General features: G+C 40.0%; 1 protein-coding gene across 1 annotated transcript; it reads right to left on the bottom strand.

Annotated features, from left to right (window-relative positions):
• Nucleotides 1-6140: 6140 nt before the first annotated feature.
• On the bottom strand, nt 6141-16662 carry BARHL1 (BarH like homeobox 1). Its single transcript, XM_073555979.1, has 3 exons — nt 15403-16662; nt 11425-11647; nt 6141-8527 (listed from the first exon to the last, which is right to left on the bottom strand). The coding sequence occupies exons 1-3, from the start codon at nt 15860-15862 to the stop codon at nt 8233-8235; spliced, it is 978 nt and encodes a 325-aa protein (XP_073412080.1). The 5' UTR covers nt 15863-16662; the 3' UTR covers nt 6141-8232.
• Between the last annotated feature and the right edge of the window lie 780 nt (nt 16663-17442).

The raw sequence follows: 17442 nt of genomic DNA, 5'->3' as shown, positions 1-17442 counted from the left end.
CCAGGGCAGAGTAGATATGGTGACACTTAGGTGGTGTAGTGTCAGGCGCAGGGGATGTAGCGGTGCCAGGCAGGTTGACGCTGGAATAAGTGGAGGACACCAGGGCATGTAGTTCCAAAGCTTTACTCACAGTCTGTTGCACAAACAGGTGACTGCTTCTGTGCCGTGTCCTCTGGGTCTGGGACTCAGTCAACCCCCCCAGCCCAGATGGAATACTCCTTTCCAACACTCCGCCAACTTGTGCCTTTCTGAACGTCTCCTCTTATAGCGCCTTTAGATGAAGTACTCCTAGTACTGAGTTACACTGGAGTTCCTCCTGTCTGATGTTCCTATGAACTCTACTTGTACGGCAGACAGCTGTAGCCTGCTTAGGGGAGTCCTTGCTACTAAGTCCCGGCTCACTATCCAATTGCTGTTGTGCCCCCAAGTCTTCTGTGGGAATAAAGTGGTCACTACTTCTATTCCTCCGGTGTCTGCTGCAGGACCATTAGTATCCGTACAACCTCGGGGACCAGGCCCCGGCCTTGCGCTTAGAACTTCTAGGAAGGGTTCTCTTCTCACCCACATCCTCTGTTTTCTTTTACTCCTCACGTTCCGTACTAATCCCTTCCTTCTATGGAGAGTCAAGCTTTCAGTCTATGTTGCTCTCTCGTTCTCTCTTTCCCGTGTCAGCAGACCCAGATCACTGGGATCTGCTGCAGCACTTCCATCCATCTATCCCTCTCTCTAGGGATCTTCTTCTCTCTCTCCCCAACCAAGTACTGACCTCTAATCCTAAACTCTTCCCTCTCCTTTTAATGTAATCTAACTCCACCCACCTCCCAGCACGTTTCGTGTTCCAAGCAGGGAGCCACCAATGGGTGATTTGCTATACTCCAAGCAGGGAGCCACCGAAGGTGCTTTGCTACACTACTTTGTGGTGTGGGGTGCAGGTGATGGAGCGTGGTCAGGAGTCTCCACCTTACCTGGATGGTAGGGTACCACACCTCAGGAGGAGGTGCAGTACCTCTGTGGCGACTGAGCCTCAGGGGCGCCACAGCTGCTATTCTCAGGCTGGTAAGGAGCCATTGATCTTGGGCCCCCCAGCCTAAAAACAACTGCCCGCAGCTGTTCAGAAAAGGTGCATCTATTAGATGCGCCAATTCTGGAGCTTTGTCCGGCAATAGTTAAAGCAACCAGCCAAACGGAGGCTGGCAGCTGACATCAGCACGCATGTTGCCGGAGTATGACGTCATTGTCATTCACCGGCAAATGCACGCTTGAAACGCCTGGAGGGATCATCGCCGCAGAAGCATGGCTTTATTATTGAAAGCAGCAAGCCGCAATATGTTTCATCAGTAGGATGGAGACACATGGATCATGTGTCTCCATCCTGCCCAGGGCAGAATGGAGACAAGGGGCAGAATGAAGACAAGGGGCAGAATGGGGGGCAGAATGGGAGACACAGGGGCCAAATGGAGACACCATGGCAAGGATGGGAGACACCGTGGCAGGATGGGAGACACGGAGGCAAGATGGGAGACAAGGAGACAGGATGGGAGACATGGGGCAGGATGGGAGACACGGGGCAGGATCATGGGGCAGGATGAAAGACACAAGAGCAGGATGGGAGAAACGGGGAAGAATAGAGACACGGGGGCAGGATGGGAGACATGGGGGCAGGATGAGAGACTGGGGACAGAATAGAGACACCGGGGCAGAATGGGAGACATGGGGGCAGGAGGGGAGACACATGGTGCAGGATGGAGACATGTTGCAGGATGGAGACAGATGGTGCTGGATCATGGGGCAGGATGGAGACAGATGGGACAGGATGGAGACAGATGGGGAAGGATCATGGGGCAGATGGGGCAGGATGGGGAGATCATATGGGGCAGGATGGAAATCACAGGGGGCAGGATGGGATAACACATGGGGCCAGATTGGGAGGCCATTTGGCTGGAGCCAGGAATGAGACACATGGGGGCCAGGATGGGAGATATTATTACCATAGAGGCTAATAAAGGGATATTATTACTATAGTGATAATTTTATTTTTTGAGGATACTGTTTTAAATGGGGGAGGCGGTCCTGTTACTGTGTAGAGCGACACTGTCGCCTTTTTTTCTTCATCTGGTGTAGTTTAGAATTTGGGAAAAAATTAAGTAATGTGTTCTGCAAGCGGTGCTCTAGATAACTGTGTTATTTCCTGCAGACATGAGCACTGGCTGGAAGAAGTGACGGCGGTCTGTGCTGGATGAAGAAGAAAAGCAAAGATAAAGGACTTCAACTAGAGACATCACTGGTTAGTCAGTGTGTTACCCCTGTACACTGACACTATACACTGTATACTAGATAGAGTGGTCCTGTGTGCAATGTCACCAGTGATCACTGTATTACCTTTACACTAAACACTATACACAGAGCTCCTGTGTATAATGTCACCGGTGATAACTGTATTAGGGCAGTCTCACACGTCCAGATAATTCCGGTACCGGAAAAAACAGTACCGGAGCTATCCGTGTCTGTGTGGATATGTGGTACATCTGTGTGGCACACGTGTGGCAACCATGTGCCACATCAGGACCACATGGACGGCCGCCGGGGAAGAAGCGCTACAGTAAACGCTGTTCCCCTGTGGCTGGTGCTGAACGCGGCTGTCATTCTTCTCTCCTGCTCTGCCGGCAACAGTGAGCAGGAAAGAAGAATGAGTGAAAACCCTACGTGGGGTCCCCCCTCAGTTTGTGAACAAACCCGGCAAAACTCACAGCTGGGGGCTGCCTGGTAAGGGACCATTTATCATGTCCCCCCCCAGCCTAAAACAGCAGCCCGCAGCTGCCCAGAAAAGGCGCATCTATTAGATGTTTACAGTCGGAGCGGTCGCATTAGCAGCGCTTCGGCTGTAAACTGATTAACCCCCCAAGATGGATTACACCGTGAGACGTGACTAATCGCCGGACGCAGGTTCAGTTACTGCACCTGCAGAATCCTGCCGCTGGGGCCCAATGAGCAGAAGAGACGGCGCCTGATGTGGGGCCCCTCTGCTAATCGGGCCGAATACACGAGTCGGGACAGTAATGCCCTGATGGCGGCCCTGAGGAACATTATAAAGGGGGTGGTAAAACTTATGCTAAGAACAATAAACTTGCAATGACTGTTATGAGGGCAATAATAACATAAGGGATTAGAAGCTGCCATATAACTAGTTGGCCAGAAATGGCTGATATCAGAAAGTAATATCGCATACTCACCTGTCTACAGTGACCTACCCCCAGTAATGGCTGATAACAGGGAATAATAGATTGTACTCACCTGTCCTACAGTCTCCTCTCCTCAGTAATGGCTGATAATAGGGAGTAATAGATAGTAGTCACCTGTCCTATAATCACCACCCCATTAATGGCTGATAACAGGGAGTAATAGATTTAAGTCACCTGTTCTATAGTTACCCTCTCCCCAGCCTGATTTGGCTGATACCAGGGAACACTAGTTCGCCTGCAATAGTTTAGATGGGCTTTGTATTTTGGCACCTCAACTATTATTGTAGTTAATTACTTTATGTCACCAGAGTCTGAGGTCGGCCATTAATAGAAGCTCCATATCTGTAACCTCTCATAAATGGTTGCTTTTGGCCATATTTGCATAGGTCTGTTCTGTGGGACAGTCCCATGTAAATTGGAGTGGTTAGGAAGCAAGATGAATACGTAAACCCTCAAATAGAAGTTGTTACATGAGACTGGATTTCTATTTCTCCCCGATTGTGACTATATTCGGGGCTTCTTTTTATACCCCTCCACAATAAATGGGGATCCAATTGTCATCACCATGGAGTTCAATGAGGCAAACAAGAGTCTAAAATATGAAATTGTGGCCTCCGAGGTTTCTCCATTTTTGTTGTGAAGCTTATGCCTGATTCTAGTAGTGAGTGTGTACAATATATAATCACTGCCGGTACCAGAACCCGGGGGACTTGGAAAAGTGCTGGGACCGATGGTCCATTGGGGGCCCACTATACCCATGTTGCAACTTGCGGCATCCATCGCAGCTGGGAGTGACCCCTTTCCCCTATTCCAGCCTCTTTAATCCATTGGTCTTGCCTGTTAGAAGCAGTAACCGGCTGAGATCAGAGCTCTCACCGCTATCATTGGAGATGGTAATTTCATTGCAACATTACCGGACTATAGTAAATTGTACAAATAATCAAAGTTAAGTCCCCTATGGGGACCAATAGAAAATGTGAAAAAATACATATTTTAAAAACATATAAAAGCTCAGATCACCCACCTCTTCAGGGTATTCGAAAACTTACCAAATGTTTTTAATTTTTATTTTTCTTTTATTGTCGTTTGCGAAACTGTTCAAACTATTAATATATTAGTCTTTTCCCATCGGATGAACTCCAAAATTTAAAACAAAAAACATAATTCGAAGTGGCTATAGCTGTAAGGTTCTGTTCACACATTGAGTTTTTACTGCAATTTTTTTGTAATGCAAATTTTAAGCTGTGTTTTACAGTAGCAGCAAAGTCTAGCTTGGGTTTTTTATTTCCTGACTGTTTTGTCAAAGAGCTTGGTTTTCCATAATGCAGCACGTCACTTCTTCAGCGTTTTTGCAGCGTTTTTCACCATGTCAAAGCAAATATGAATGAGATCTTTTTTTAAAGGACTAAACTTTATCAATATGCACAAGAGACAAATGTACCATGACAAATATGCAGTAAAAAATGAAGCAAAAAAAAAAAAAACAGCAAAACTTGCTTTTTGTTAGCAGCTTAAACTTGGCTTTTTTTCTTTTTTTAAAGAATGACTTATTTAGTTTTATGTAGTCTCTTTGTTTCCCAAAGGAATGAAAAAAGAAGAGATCAGAAAGTCGTGCGGACCCCACAATGGTGATGAAAAGACTGCAGCTCGTACTGCAAAAGAAAAAATAAGGCCGGATACTACGCTGAAAAAATAATGGTTTGGGCTCTTGTTCAAAAATCTGAAGGGAAGAGGGGCCGCTGGGACCCTGAACAAACCCTGTATTCTGCATCCATACAGCAGTGTGTATAACACTCATTACTATGTATGCCATCTGTGTTGTCAGGGGTCTGTAATGTGGGGGCCATATTGTACCTCCATGTCCCTCCGCTTTCAGACATTAGCTGATTGGAAATGGGATACACAGATGCAGTGCTCGTTACTGTGTGTCGGGGCAGTCTCTTACACCTCTTCTATTGGACATGACCAGAACGTGTTTCTCGATTCTGGATGTAAACAATGGCGGGGTATTTAGGCAGGTCGCTGGGGTGCGCGTTTTACTGTGCCTTGTTGCACTTTCCAATGTCTTTCTGCAATAAAAGCCATGTGGCCATCTCTGAGGAAATGGGCTGACTGACTTGTAATGGCCATAAGTAGCTGCTTTTTTATGGTGGTTTTGATGACATGTTGCTGTTATTTGTCAAAAATGATGGCAAATAGAAGCATGGTGTATTTACACAGAGCACTGTTGTGCGGCGCACGGTTTGTGTTTTGGCAGCGTGCTTTTTATCAAACGTACTGAGTTATAGAGATAACAGGGCTATATATACTGTAATATCTATTTACAGGCCCCATTGCATGATGTTACCCATAGCAACCAAACAGATTGCTCCTTTCATTTTTCCAGTGCTGGTCAGAAAATGAAAGCTGTGCTATGATTGGTTGTTATGGGCAACTGCTCTACTCCTGGCCTGCACTAAATTATGTAGAGCAGGCCCAGAGATGGGTGGAGTTGTAGTACACTTACGATTATAATGGGAGTTGTAGTCACCTGTTGCCTTTCTTTTCAGCACTGCAGTGACAGAAGAACATAAAACATGGTGGAATATTTATTGACGACCACATCAACATATTCCGTTGTTTCTAAAAGATCAAGCGTCTGTGGCTAACAAGGCACCAAATTGTGCCACACACGTCCCGCCACTACATGCAGTCATGTGAGCAACAAGTCACTTATTAGCTTTCACATTGATATCAAATCAAGGCAGCCATTTTGTAAGGTAACTCAAGGAAAACGCCGTCTAAAATGTACCATTGCGATTCCCTAATGATCCCTCCTGTTCGGCTTCCATCGTTGGTTCCCATTAATCACAAGACGCTTGGGTCATATTTCTCAATATTTTTTAATGATTTTTTATGGCATTTTAAGATTACTCATAAAGGTATTGAACAGAGAATAAATAAGTGATGATGACGTTCAGGTCCACGGACGCTTAAAAAAAAAAAATACACGTCAGTCTATAGAGAATGCGTTAACCTCTGTAGTACCTCTGTAGTGGCCAAAGTAGCTCAGTTGGGAGAGTGTTAGACTGAAGATCTAAAGATCCCTTGTTCGATGCCGGGTTTCGGCAACAACCTTCCCCTCTGTAGTACCAAGCTATGGAAAAATCTCCTCTGTAGGGATCACTGTGGAATCGTGTGTCATGGACAATCCCTTTAAATGTATCTTATCCATCAGGCCCCCACCACCTATACCAAAATAAGCCAGGCACATCACAGTCCAAAGACAGAACAATGGTGACCCATGAAATGAAACCTTCATTTTGGCTTTTTCTATAGAGACCATTCATTAAAGTGGGACCCACAGAGCATACATGCCGCCTTCTATTGCGTACTGGAATCAGGACTTGCTTGCTCTCAGTATTGGCGGTTTATATATATAGAATTTTTACATACGTAGATCACAGCAGAACATTGTGGTCAGTAGCGCCACTTTATATTTTTAAAGGGACACATCATCTTTTTAAAACCTAGGCCTTATTTCCATGAAGTCTGTTCATACTACAAAATATCCACTCTGATCGGAAAAGGATTACGGGATGATACTAGTTCAGATTTTAGAGGGTCAAACTTTTTTTTTGTTTTTAAACTCTTCATGAACGGATTTACCCGTTTACCCTACAATTTAATTATCATTCTTGTATCTGAACTGTACAGGTTATAGTGGCACACAAGAGGTTAACATAATGTTTTTCTGTAGTTTATTTTTGTGTATGCATGTGTTTGTTTGTTTGTTTGCTGAGAAAATCATATTTAATTATGTCATTTTGCTTTTTTATAAATAGGTAGGCAGGGTCGGTTAATATACAAAGGACTATGTACAGGCAGAAAACCGTAAATCCTTATTTCTCAGAGGTAACGTAAATCAATTCATGAATATCATGATTTCCAAATTATACTTTACATTCAGCCTCAGGTTCACAACAGGGTTTTTTCTTGTGTGAGTATTTTTTTTTTTTACATAGTTTGTGCCCTAACCCTAGACCTGTGAACCACCAAGGCTGGATCTTCTAGTTCCACATCACACCAAGAGTTATCCTTAAACATGAACATATAGCAGCAACGTATATAACATTAAATATAGATATATATAACTCTGTAGTAATCGGGATCCTTGGGGGTGGTGCCAAGAGATATCATTGGCTCATTTAACACTTCTATCATCATTAAACTATTTCTATTATCAATTTTTTAAAGGTCACATGTTAAATCACAGTGAATTACTGGCCTCAAACAATTTTAATAATATTTTTATACTTGGATGATCAACATGGGGGTGTAACTGTCAATTTGCACCCATGGTGCCCAGAAAGGCCCTGTGACCCTTCTGCAACAGAAGAACATGAAAATTAGTGGCCTAACTCCCCCAACACCACCAATACCACAATTTCCAACAATTTATCTATTTTTGAGAAATAAGGACAAGGAAGGGCATCACTCTCGCCCCCTTTCAAAAAGAAAAGAAAAAAAAATACATATATATACATATTACCAATTCGAGGCCTGAGAAATTACCTTGACACCTGACCATACAGTCATACCAAGGAATTAAGGAACAGCAAAGCTGCCAGGATTGATTCAAGAGTTTAGTTTAATGGTGATATTTTTTAATTTTTGGATTTGGGGTTTAATTGTTTTTTTGGGGGGGTTTTTACACTGCTCTTCCATCATGCTAAAAAATCCGTTGATGTCATATTTTTCATTAGGAATTTCTGGATTCTGAGAAATAAGTTATCAAAATTGACCATGTCACACACTTTTTTTTTTTACATCTTCTCATAGATTTTGAACTCTCCTCTAAGTCTCAAAAGGTCACTTTTTTGCCTTAGTTTTTGTAGGGCTGTTCCACAGACAAATCCGTATGTACAGTCCCATCGCTGATGAGGTCACCCGTTCTCTGGTGCATTGGTGAAGTCTATGACTTTGGCACCTGTTTGAGCTTCTATAGACGTCTTCACCGGGGCTGTGCCGACCTTGGTAGGACTCCTGTCAGAGGGGGCAAGGCTGGTGGGGGCTCAGCGCCACCTTGAAGTCCGTGAATAAGGATCCGGGGGACCAAAGGTCTTTGTAAAGCTGGGGGAGGTGCCGTAGGACCCCTATAGAGATAAAGTGCAGCACCTGGGTCTAGGTTGGACACAAGGCTTTGGGGGTAGAAGTACGGAGAAGGGAACATTCTTTGAAGAGCAGAGTAATTTCCAGCTTCTGCCAGTAATTCCAGTCCAACTGCGGTCTGTCTCTTCCACTTCGTCCTAGATGAGGAAAAAAAACACTACATAAGATTGGTTTTCCTAAAATATCAAGGTCTTTATATTGTTATATTTTTTAGGACAATCACATGATTTAAGGGTCCATAACTTAGATAGGTGAACAGATGACCCAGAAAGCGAATCAGTAGGGATGTGGAGGGGTGATAATTTGTAGTTTTTTGTCTCTGCGGATTTTGTAGAGGAAACCGCAGGTAAATCCGCAGGACAAAGTCCTGCGGTTTATCTGCGGTTTTGCCTGCGGTTTTACACCTCATAATTGATGAGGTGTAAAACTGCAGCGTTTCTGCAACAAACAATTGACATGCTGCGTTTTGAAAACCGCGCGGAAAAAAACGCAGCATGTGCACAGCTTTTTTTTATTTCCATAGGAAATAAAGGTACTGTACAACAGTACTGCAGAGCCAAAACCGCTGCGAAAACGCAGCAGAAACCGCAAAGTGTGCACATACCCTTAGAGTATTTGACCCTAAAATTAAATTAATATAATTTCTTTTACCCTCCTAGTATTAGTATTTGGTGAAAGGATAAAATGACAGAACTATGCCAGGTTTTTTTTTTCTGTATGATTTTAATTGTACTCAGATTTTTGCTATATATACATATATAATATACATATGCAATCGTGGACTCATTTTTTTTTTTTAATAAAAATATAAATTTGATTTTAATTCATTTTTTTCATTTATAATATTCAAACCTATTGCTATTTATATTCTTATTTTTTATTTTTTTTTAAGTACATAAAGTATATATAAGGTCTGGAAATCATTTTACGTTACCAGATTCTAGCTGTTAAATTTGATTATAAAAAAAATAAAGACACAAAATATAAAACATGCAACATATTTTTTGCTATTAATAGTTTTTTTTTCTTGCAGGTGTTTCCTATCTATATCTATCTATCTATCTATCTATCTATCTATATATATATATATATATATATATATATATATATATTAAAAACTGTAAGTCAGATTATAGTACTTTTACATTTTTAAAACAAACAAAAAAAATATAAAGATTGAGGGATGTGTGTAAATATTCCAGCTTCTATGATGGTGCGATCCCCTTAGAACACCTCGTTAGGAATGTCAAAATCTATTGTGCATATTCTAAAATAATTCAATTTCATAAGTTGCGGAGTCATACTCGTGTCATCTTAGCTTCTGCCTTTATGCCTCCCTACTCCCACCCCCCCCCCCCAAAAAAAAAGAAAACTCTGATTTCCAGGCCTGAATTATTCATTAATCATAATTATAATAATTGTGTAATTACAGAAACAGCCTGTTAATTATTGATGCCTAAAGTAGAAATTGTTAGTTTATTATTAGTGCATGTGTTTATATGTGGGTGCTTATGTGGAGTACAATGCCATCGTCTTACTGATGCCAATAAAAAATATGTAAATGTAAACAAATAGAGTAAAATATATATATTCCCCAGATTTTTTTTTTCTTTTTTTTTTCTTTTTATAAAGTTAAAAAATAAAAACATAAAATAGAAAAGGAAAAGGCTAAAGAACCAAAATTCTAGAACTAAACACAAAAATACACAAATGAATGCAGAACAAAAATTAACATAACCAGAGAAAACTGTTAATCTTGTAAATAATATTATACACTGATATAAAGCAAAGACTAATAGAAATAGTAAAGAGTATCATATATAATAATTATTAAATATAATCTAAAAATTATGAGAAAGTATAAAGTTGCCAATATTTTTTATTACATAGTTTGTAAAATATTATCAACTTCCTATTAGCAATTCCTCTTCTACCAGCACATGGATCAGTGACACATATATAAAGTTAAACTTTTGTATGAAAAAAAGGACACTGAAAGTTTTTTAATCTTTTTTTATAATGTTTTCTAATTTTAATTATTTTTTTCATTTGCACCAATTAAAAAAAAAATAATAATAGAATCTGATTAATTCTGTATATTTCTCATTGTGACTGTGAACAAAGGGGAACTTGACGCTGTAACCTGAGCAATGAATTACAATCTGTCAACTCCAGTCCTGATTGTTATAAAGAATTATGCCACTATATATATATATATATATATATATATATATCTGCGCAAGGAGTTTGTATGTTCTCCCTGTGTTTGCGTGGGTTTTCCTCCCACACTCCAAAGACATACTGATAGGGAATTTAGACTGAGCCCCATCGGGGACAGTGATGATAATGTGTGCAAACTGTAAAGCGCTGCGGAATATGTTAGCGCTATATAAAGATTATTATTATTATTATTATATGTATGGTGTATGCATATGTTTACATATGTGTGTGGCTATATTTAAGTGTACATTTTCATTCTATATAGTGAAGGGAAAGTAATCTAATGCAGGAACAGTGCGACATTGTGCCTGCGCTATAGTCTTGGCAAGTCAGGTGTGGAGTTGTAAGCAAAAATGTCGCACAATGTAATAATTGCAATTCTTTGTTCTATTACTCTGTGTTCACACCACATGCTTTTTCTTTAGCTTGTATAACCCTGATGGCTGATTGTTGCAGGGGTTGCTCCTTGTTCTTGCATTTGAACATTAGCCTTATAATAACTCTTCTACCTGTGTGTAATATGCTTCCCCTCACTTCCTTTGATAGCTGACACTTCATTGCTGATGTCAGATCTGTGGGGGATTATTTGGGTGTAGTGCAGACCGGTGGGTTGTCTGCGCCCTTTGCAGGTTATGGGGTGCGCTCGGGTTAGGATTTGGCGCTATTCTTACGCCGACTACTGGCATCAGTATTGTAGTCGAGTACTCATTGAGAGTCCTGATCTGTGTTCTGCCTTTGTGATGTGACACAGGTGGCGCTAGATTGGCGCTAGATTGGCGCCCAATAGCGCTCGCTTCACCATTTGTGCACTGACCTGCGGTTCTGATACCAGGTCTTCACCTGGGTGTCTGTGAGGTTGAGTGAAGCCGCCAGCTCCATCCGGTCCTGCACACTCAGATATTTCTGCCTCTCGAAGCTGCGCTCCAGCTGCGCCAACTGGTGGTCGGTGAAGGCGGTGCGGGCTTTGCGGGGCTTCTTCAGCCGTACAGGGGGGCTCTCCCTGGAGCTCGAGATTTCCCGCTCCCCCTCCTCCTTTACTGCAGCCATCAATCATCACAAATAAAAGCTGTTACTTACAATTATTAGTCGCTAATAACGCCACAATCACTGCGACATTTAACAAAACTATGGCAGCTCACTGTTTATAAGCGCTTCTCTATATTAGTTGCGTTTTCTAGATGACATCTATGTTATAACTTATACAATCTGTATGTTATATCTCACTTATAAAGTGCAGGTTATAAAAGTTCTGTGTTTTATAATAATATTGTTATAGATTGTAACACAAATTTTATAGAATATAATAAATAAATCCTGTTAGAATTTATAAAGTACAGATTATAATATGTCCGAGTTGTAGATTATAGTCCTGTGTTATACCAGAAGACTATTATAATCTGCAACACACCACTAATATAATCTGTCCTTCATATGTCATCTACAACACAGAACTAATAGACAACACATATAAAACAGTGATTATCAAAGTAATCTGTTATCTATATCATCAGATTAAGTACAGATTATAATAGCCCTGCTAAATATTAGACAAAATATGGACTAGTCCTGTGTTGTAGACCATAATAGTTTGATGTTATATATCACATATAAAGTACAGCTAGTAATATTCCTAAATTGTAGATTATAATAGTCCTACATTATACATGACATGGTGATACAGGTAATATTAGTCCTGTATTGTAGATGATAGTATTATGTTATATATTTAGGTCTAAAGTTCACCATATAATAGCTGTGTATTATACATATACATATTATAAAGCCTGTATAAATATAAAGTACAAGTTATTATGGTCTTGCGTTATAGGTTATAATGGTCCTCTATTAGTTATGTAAAGTATAGATAATAATTGTTAGATTATAATAGTCCTATTATTGACTCTATAATCATATAAAGTACAAATGATAATAGTCCAATAGTCCTGCATTATGCCTTTACATATAATCCGTATAGTATGTAACAGGACTATTATATGTCTGTATATTCTGTAGGTTAGAACAGTTCTGAGTTGAGCATTCCATTTCGAAGCTCGGATGAGAATGGTCTTGTGCTGTAGGTTATGATGGTCCTACAGATATCACCTGCTGATACCAGAGCGCACTGGCCAGATGACAACGTGACCTCTGCTCTGCTTCACCTGTATGTGCAGTGGGGCCATGTGTAATACTGCACAGAATGATCTGCTATGTAGTGCACAGATCAAGATCCAGACCGCAGATGTAGCATCGCTGGGTGTGTCATTTGTAACAAAAAAAACCCCACAAAAACTTAGTGTCCAAGGACAAACGCAGTGTGTGATTATAACCAGAGACGGGAACATTCCTGCATATCCGAATGATAATAATAACAACAATAATAATGGTATAAAACAGTTGATTGATGACTTATTAGAATGTTGTAATAGACGTATTCTATTGTGGACCATTCACTTAATTTGTTCATAATTTGCCCTGAAGTATAGAAATAATTAAAATAGAAAAAAAAACAACATCCAAAAATGATTAAAAAAAAATATTTAAATATGTTCTGTCTGTACAAGAGTTGTCGGGTCCTGTCATTAGTCTATCTATCGATCCCATATGTATCTATCCATCTCATATAATCTATCTACCTCATATCTATCTATTATCTATCTATCTGTCCTATATCTATCTATCTATCTATCTATCTATCCCATATCTATCTATCTATCTATCTCATATCTGTCTATCTATCCCATATCTATCTATCTATCTATCCCATATCTATCTATCTATCCCATATCTATCTATCTATCTATCTATCTATCCCATATCTATCTATCTATCTATCTATCTATCTATCTATCTATCCCATATCTATCTATCTATCTATCCCATATCTATCTATCTAGCCATCCCATATCATCTATCTATCTATTTATCATCTTAATTCCTTTATAATCAGTCTGATATATGTTTTTTTATTTTTTCTATCTATATCTCTTAATCTATCTAATATATATTTCTATATATCTATTTATTTATCTATAGATCTAATCTATCTTCTCTATATTTATTAATCTATTTTATGTCTTCTTATTTATTTATTTCTCTCTTCTAGCTATCATCTCCAGTCCTTTCTATCAATCGTTTGATATTTCGTATGTATCAATCTGTTTGCCATCTATCAATTCCTTTCGTATTTGATTAAAATATATATATACATATATATATATATATATATGTTTGTCTATCATCTCTCTCTTTCCCTTTTTCTAGTTCTTTATCTATCTGACATGTGATAAGTAGTATGATGGGATATGATAAAGCTATTTCTACAGAATTGGACAGATGTAATGCTGGTCCCTTGGTCTATGACTGGGGTGGATGCAGTAACAGATATTCTCCTAGTGACCTGCATTGCATGAAATTGTCTGTCTGACACTTATACAGGGGTTTATGGGGCATTTTATGGTGTGAGCTTGTATCCCACACTGACAAGGCTGAAGCTGATTCCCTCTGTAGGAGACAATAATCCGCTTAATTGAGCCACTGGGGAACCAGGAGCCTTCATCCAGAAATTCTTCACCTAACTAACGGATCACAAGGAACTATCTTATATATCAGTTCAGCAAAAAAAAAAAAAATATAGAAAAAATAATATTAAAAATAAATACTGATAGAATGTTTTCAGAATTTTCTGACTTTTTTTTTTAGGTTTTATCTTTTAAAGCGTAAATCTGAAAGGTAATATTCCGTCAAAATAATGCAATTCAAATTTGCTTAAATTGCAAATTAAATATCCATTTTCTGTTTATAATATTCAAGATTATGCTAAAATCATCTGATAAATATTTAATAAAAAAATATTAGCTGTATTTGAAGTTGAAAATCATAATTTAAAATTGGGTAAAAAAAAAATCATACATGCATACACACACACATATATATATATATATATATATATATATATATATACACATATATGAGTATTAAATTGAAAAACAAAATTTGCTAGATTGTTAGGCAAGGAAAAAAAGTATTTTGCTATATGAAAAAAAAATTATATGATTAGTTTATGTCTTTAAATAAAAATAAATGCTAAACATACACCAGACCAAAAAAAAGACCCCACTACCCCTTATAACTAGGTTTGCATAATCTATCTATCCCATATCTATCTATATCTATATATGTAAGCACCCGTTATTATATTTGTTTTACCGGTGGAACAAAAAAAAAACTTTTTTCTCATGTTCCCATTTTGCCCATAAATAGGCTGCGATGTTCTTGGTGAGTTCAAGCTCCTATCACTTTAATCTTTAATGTCAGTTTTCATCTAATTGCATGGTAATAGATAGACCCGACTTGTATGACTAATTTGGATGTCTGCTTTTATGTTAATTCCTTACATATTTATTCCTAATATTTCTATCAGATAATGAGGCCTCTGAGGGAGGCTGCGGCCCTGGGATTCCAACTCATTATTTTTTTTCTTACATATTGCACCAGCATTTCCTATTGATATATGCAACTTTTTTTTTTCATTGTGTATGTATAAAAAACACATATATAAAAAAAAAGGCTAAAAAATTACTGCTTTTCAGAAAAGTTTCTGCCTCATTGGAAAAGAATTCTGGAAACAAGAATTGAATGTTGTGTGTATATATATATATATATATATATATATATATATATATATATATATTTTTTTTTTTTCCTTATCAGTATAGTCAATCTTCTCATATATAGGGTGCGCTTATTTGGGAAAAGTTAAAGATAAGGTGAGGTAGGAGGGGGTTAAACTCACCTTTACTTCTATATTCAGAATCTGAAGACGTAGAGCTGCTGCTTTTCTCCAGTTTGTCCCTAAAGTCTTCAGCAGTTTTACTGGACAGGCAATGGGGCAAGTCTTGGGCTGAGTGGCCATTACTGGAGTAAGGAGCGCAGGTTGCCAGGGGCTTACAATCTGCTAAAATGTCTCTGATTAAGAAGGAAGATGTGACAGTCCTGGACTGGGAAGGAGCAGAGAGTCCAGGCTGTAGATGGGACTCAATGGCCAAAGCGACCCCTTGTCTGGTGTTGACCCCTTCCAAACTTTCTCTAGTTGGGGACGGTGGAGGGGAACAGACGCTGCTGATTTCAGACCCGGGGCTGAGTTCTAGGGGTGACCTACTATCCCCCATTAATGGGTCCACCTGAGCAAGCCCAGGGCTGTTAGCTCTATGGGACAGGATAGTGTCAATCCCAAATCCGTTAGATCCTTCCATTCCAGCCTCCTTGTGCTCTTCAGAATAACATTGAGACTGAACGAACAACAAAAAAAAAATATTCTCCACTAATTCCCCAAAATACCGTCCAGTCTTGCTGCCATCCAGAAAGTGTACAAGAGGTCCCAAAGGTGATATCTCCTGTCCTGCAGCTGGGTGGTCGGGAGCCCTCAGGAGAAGACCCCTGTACAAAATCGATAGAAGATTCTGCCGTGTAACCAGCTGAATGATGATAAAATCGATCTGGAGAAAGCTTCAGCTCTGATGGAGAGAGGCAGGAGGGCAGAAGAAGAAGAGGTGGCTCTGATCAAGCTCAACAGCCCAGACGGGGGTCATCCTTTGGTAGGAGTCATCCTAGGACTCTCCAAGGACCAGGCAGTGGATGGGAAGAGTCCGCAGGCTTCAGCACCTTGGAGAGCGGCTCCTGCGCACAGGACCCAGGTGCTGCTGACCAAACCTCCTCCTTCAGAACAGGGGTCTTATCTTCTGGTTAGGACCAGATAAGAGTCAGGGTCTTCTATCAAGGGCCAGAGAACATCCAGGGTACTCTGTGACCAGTGCAGGTCCAGGTCCAAGGACTCCTCTCCAGCTCCACAAGCTGGAGGCTTTATTGCACAGAAGACTCAGCAGCTTGTAGGCTGAGCGGTGTCCTGCTCCAGAGTCACCCAGGGGGGTCCTGCAGGCTCAGATCTCCTCCTTTTGAACTCCTCTGTTGCTTGCACTGTCCTGCTTCTCCTGGAGTGGGCTGGGGAGGGGAGGGGTCCTCTCCAGGCTCAGATCTCCTTACACACTGTCACTTCAAGCCTTTTTCTCTACAGAACTTGTGTCACTTTGGCAGGGCTCATAATGTGTCGGCACACGTGTCACAAGAGCCCCCTCTCTCATTGGCTGCTGGGGGCTTTTTTTTTGGCTGATGTCATGTAGGAGAAGGAACCTGATCCTCTTTCAGTTTGATTAAAAGAGACAGTGAATTAATTACAGCAGCTCACGGTCCGCTGTTTACAGGCAATTTCCACCTTGTTTGCTCTCATCCCATCATTCAGGAGCCTCTAATGATGCCATTAACCCTCTGCTGCCCGCCTGCCCCCCTCAGTCAGCCCATGGTGCCAGGTCTATGAGCAGGTGTGTGTAGAAAATGGGCACTCAGCTGCACCATATCATACACACGTTCCATCCCTGCTGCTATAGTTTTATTGCATTTTTTTATTTGATTATTTTACTTTATTATTGAATTGTTTTAGCATTTTGTTATCGCTGTTATGCTGATATATTATCGAACAGTTTTGTTTTGATTGCAATTTAATTTGATTTTCTCTTTACATCTGATTTATGTCCTATCCTTTAAAAGGGCGATGATACCAAAATGTTTGACACACTTAAAAGTAGATATAATAAAATCTACATATAAAAATGCTAACTGTTAATTCAGATTAGCAATCAAATTGATATAAATAATTGAGGGTGTTTAGAAACCAAGCATAAGAAGCCCATGAATGTCAGTGCCAAAGACTCTGCTCCACCTGCCCATCTACAAGTGTCTGGAGGAGGCTCAGGTACCTTCTGATGTTCTGGGGCACTGA

This window comes from Dendrobates tinctorius, unplaced genomic scaffold, assembly GCF_039654945.1.
Source record: "Dendrobates tinctorius isolate UK_male_01 unplaced genomic scaffold, ASM3965494v1 ptg000231l, whole genome shotgun sequence".
Taxonomy (NCBI): Eukaryota; Metazoa; Chordata; class Amphibia; order Anura; family Dendrobatidae; genus Dendrobates; species Dendrobates tinctorius.
This window is presented reverse-complemented; position numbering and strand designations above follow the sequence as displayed.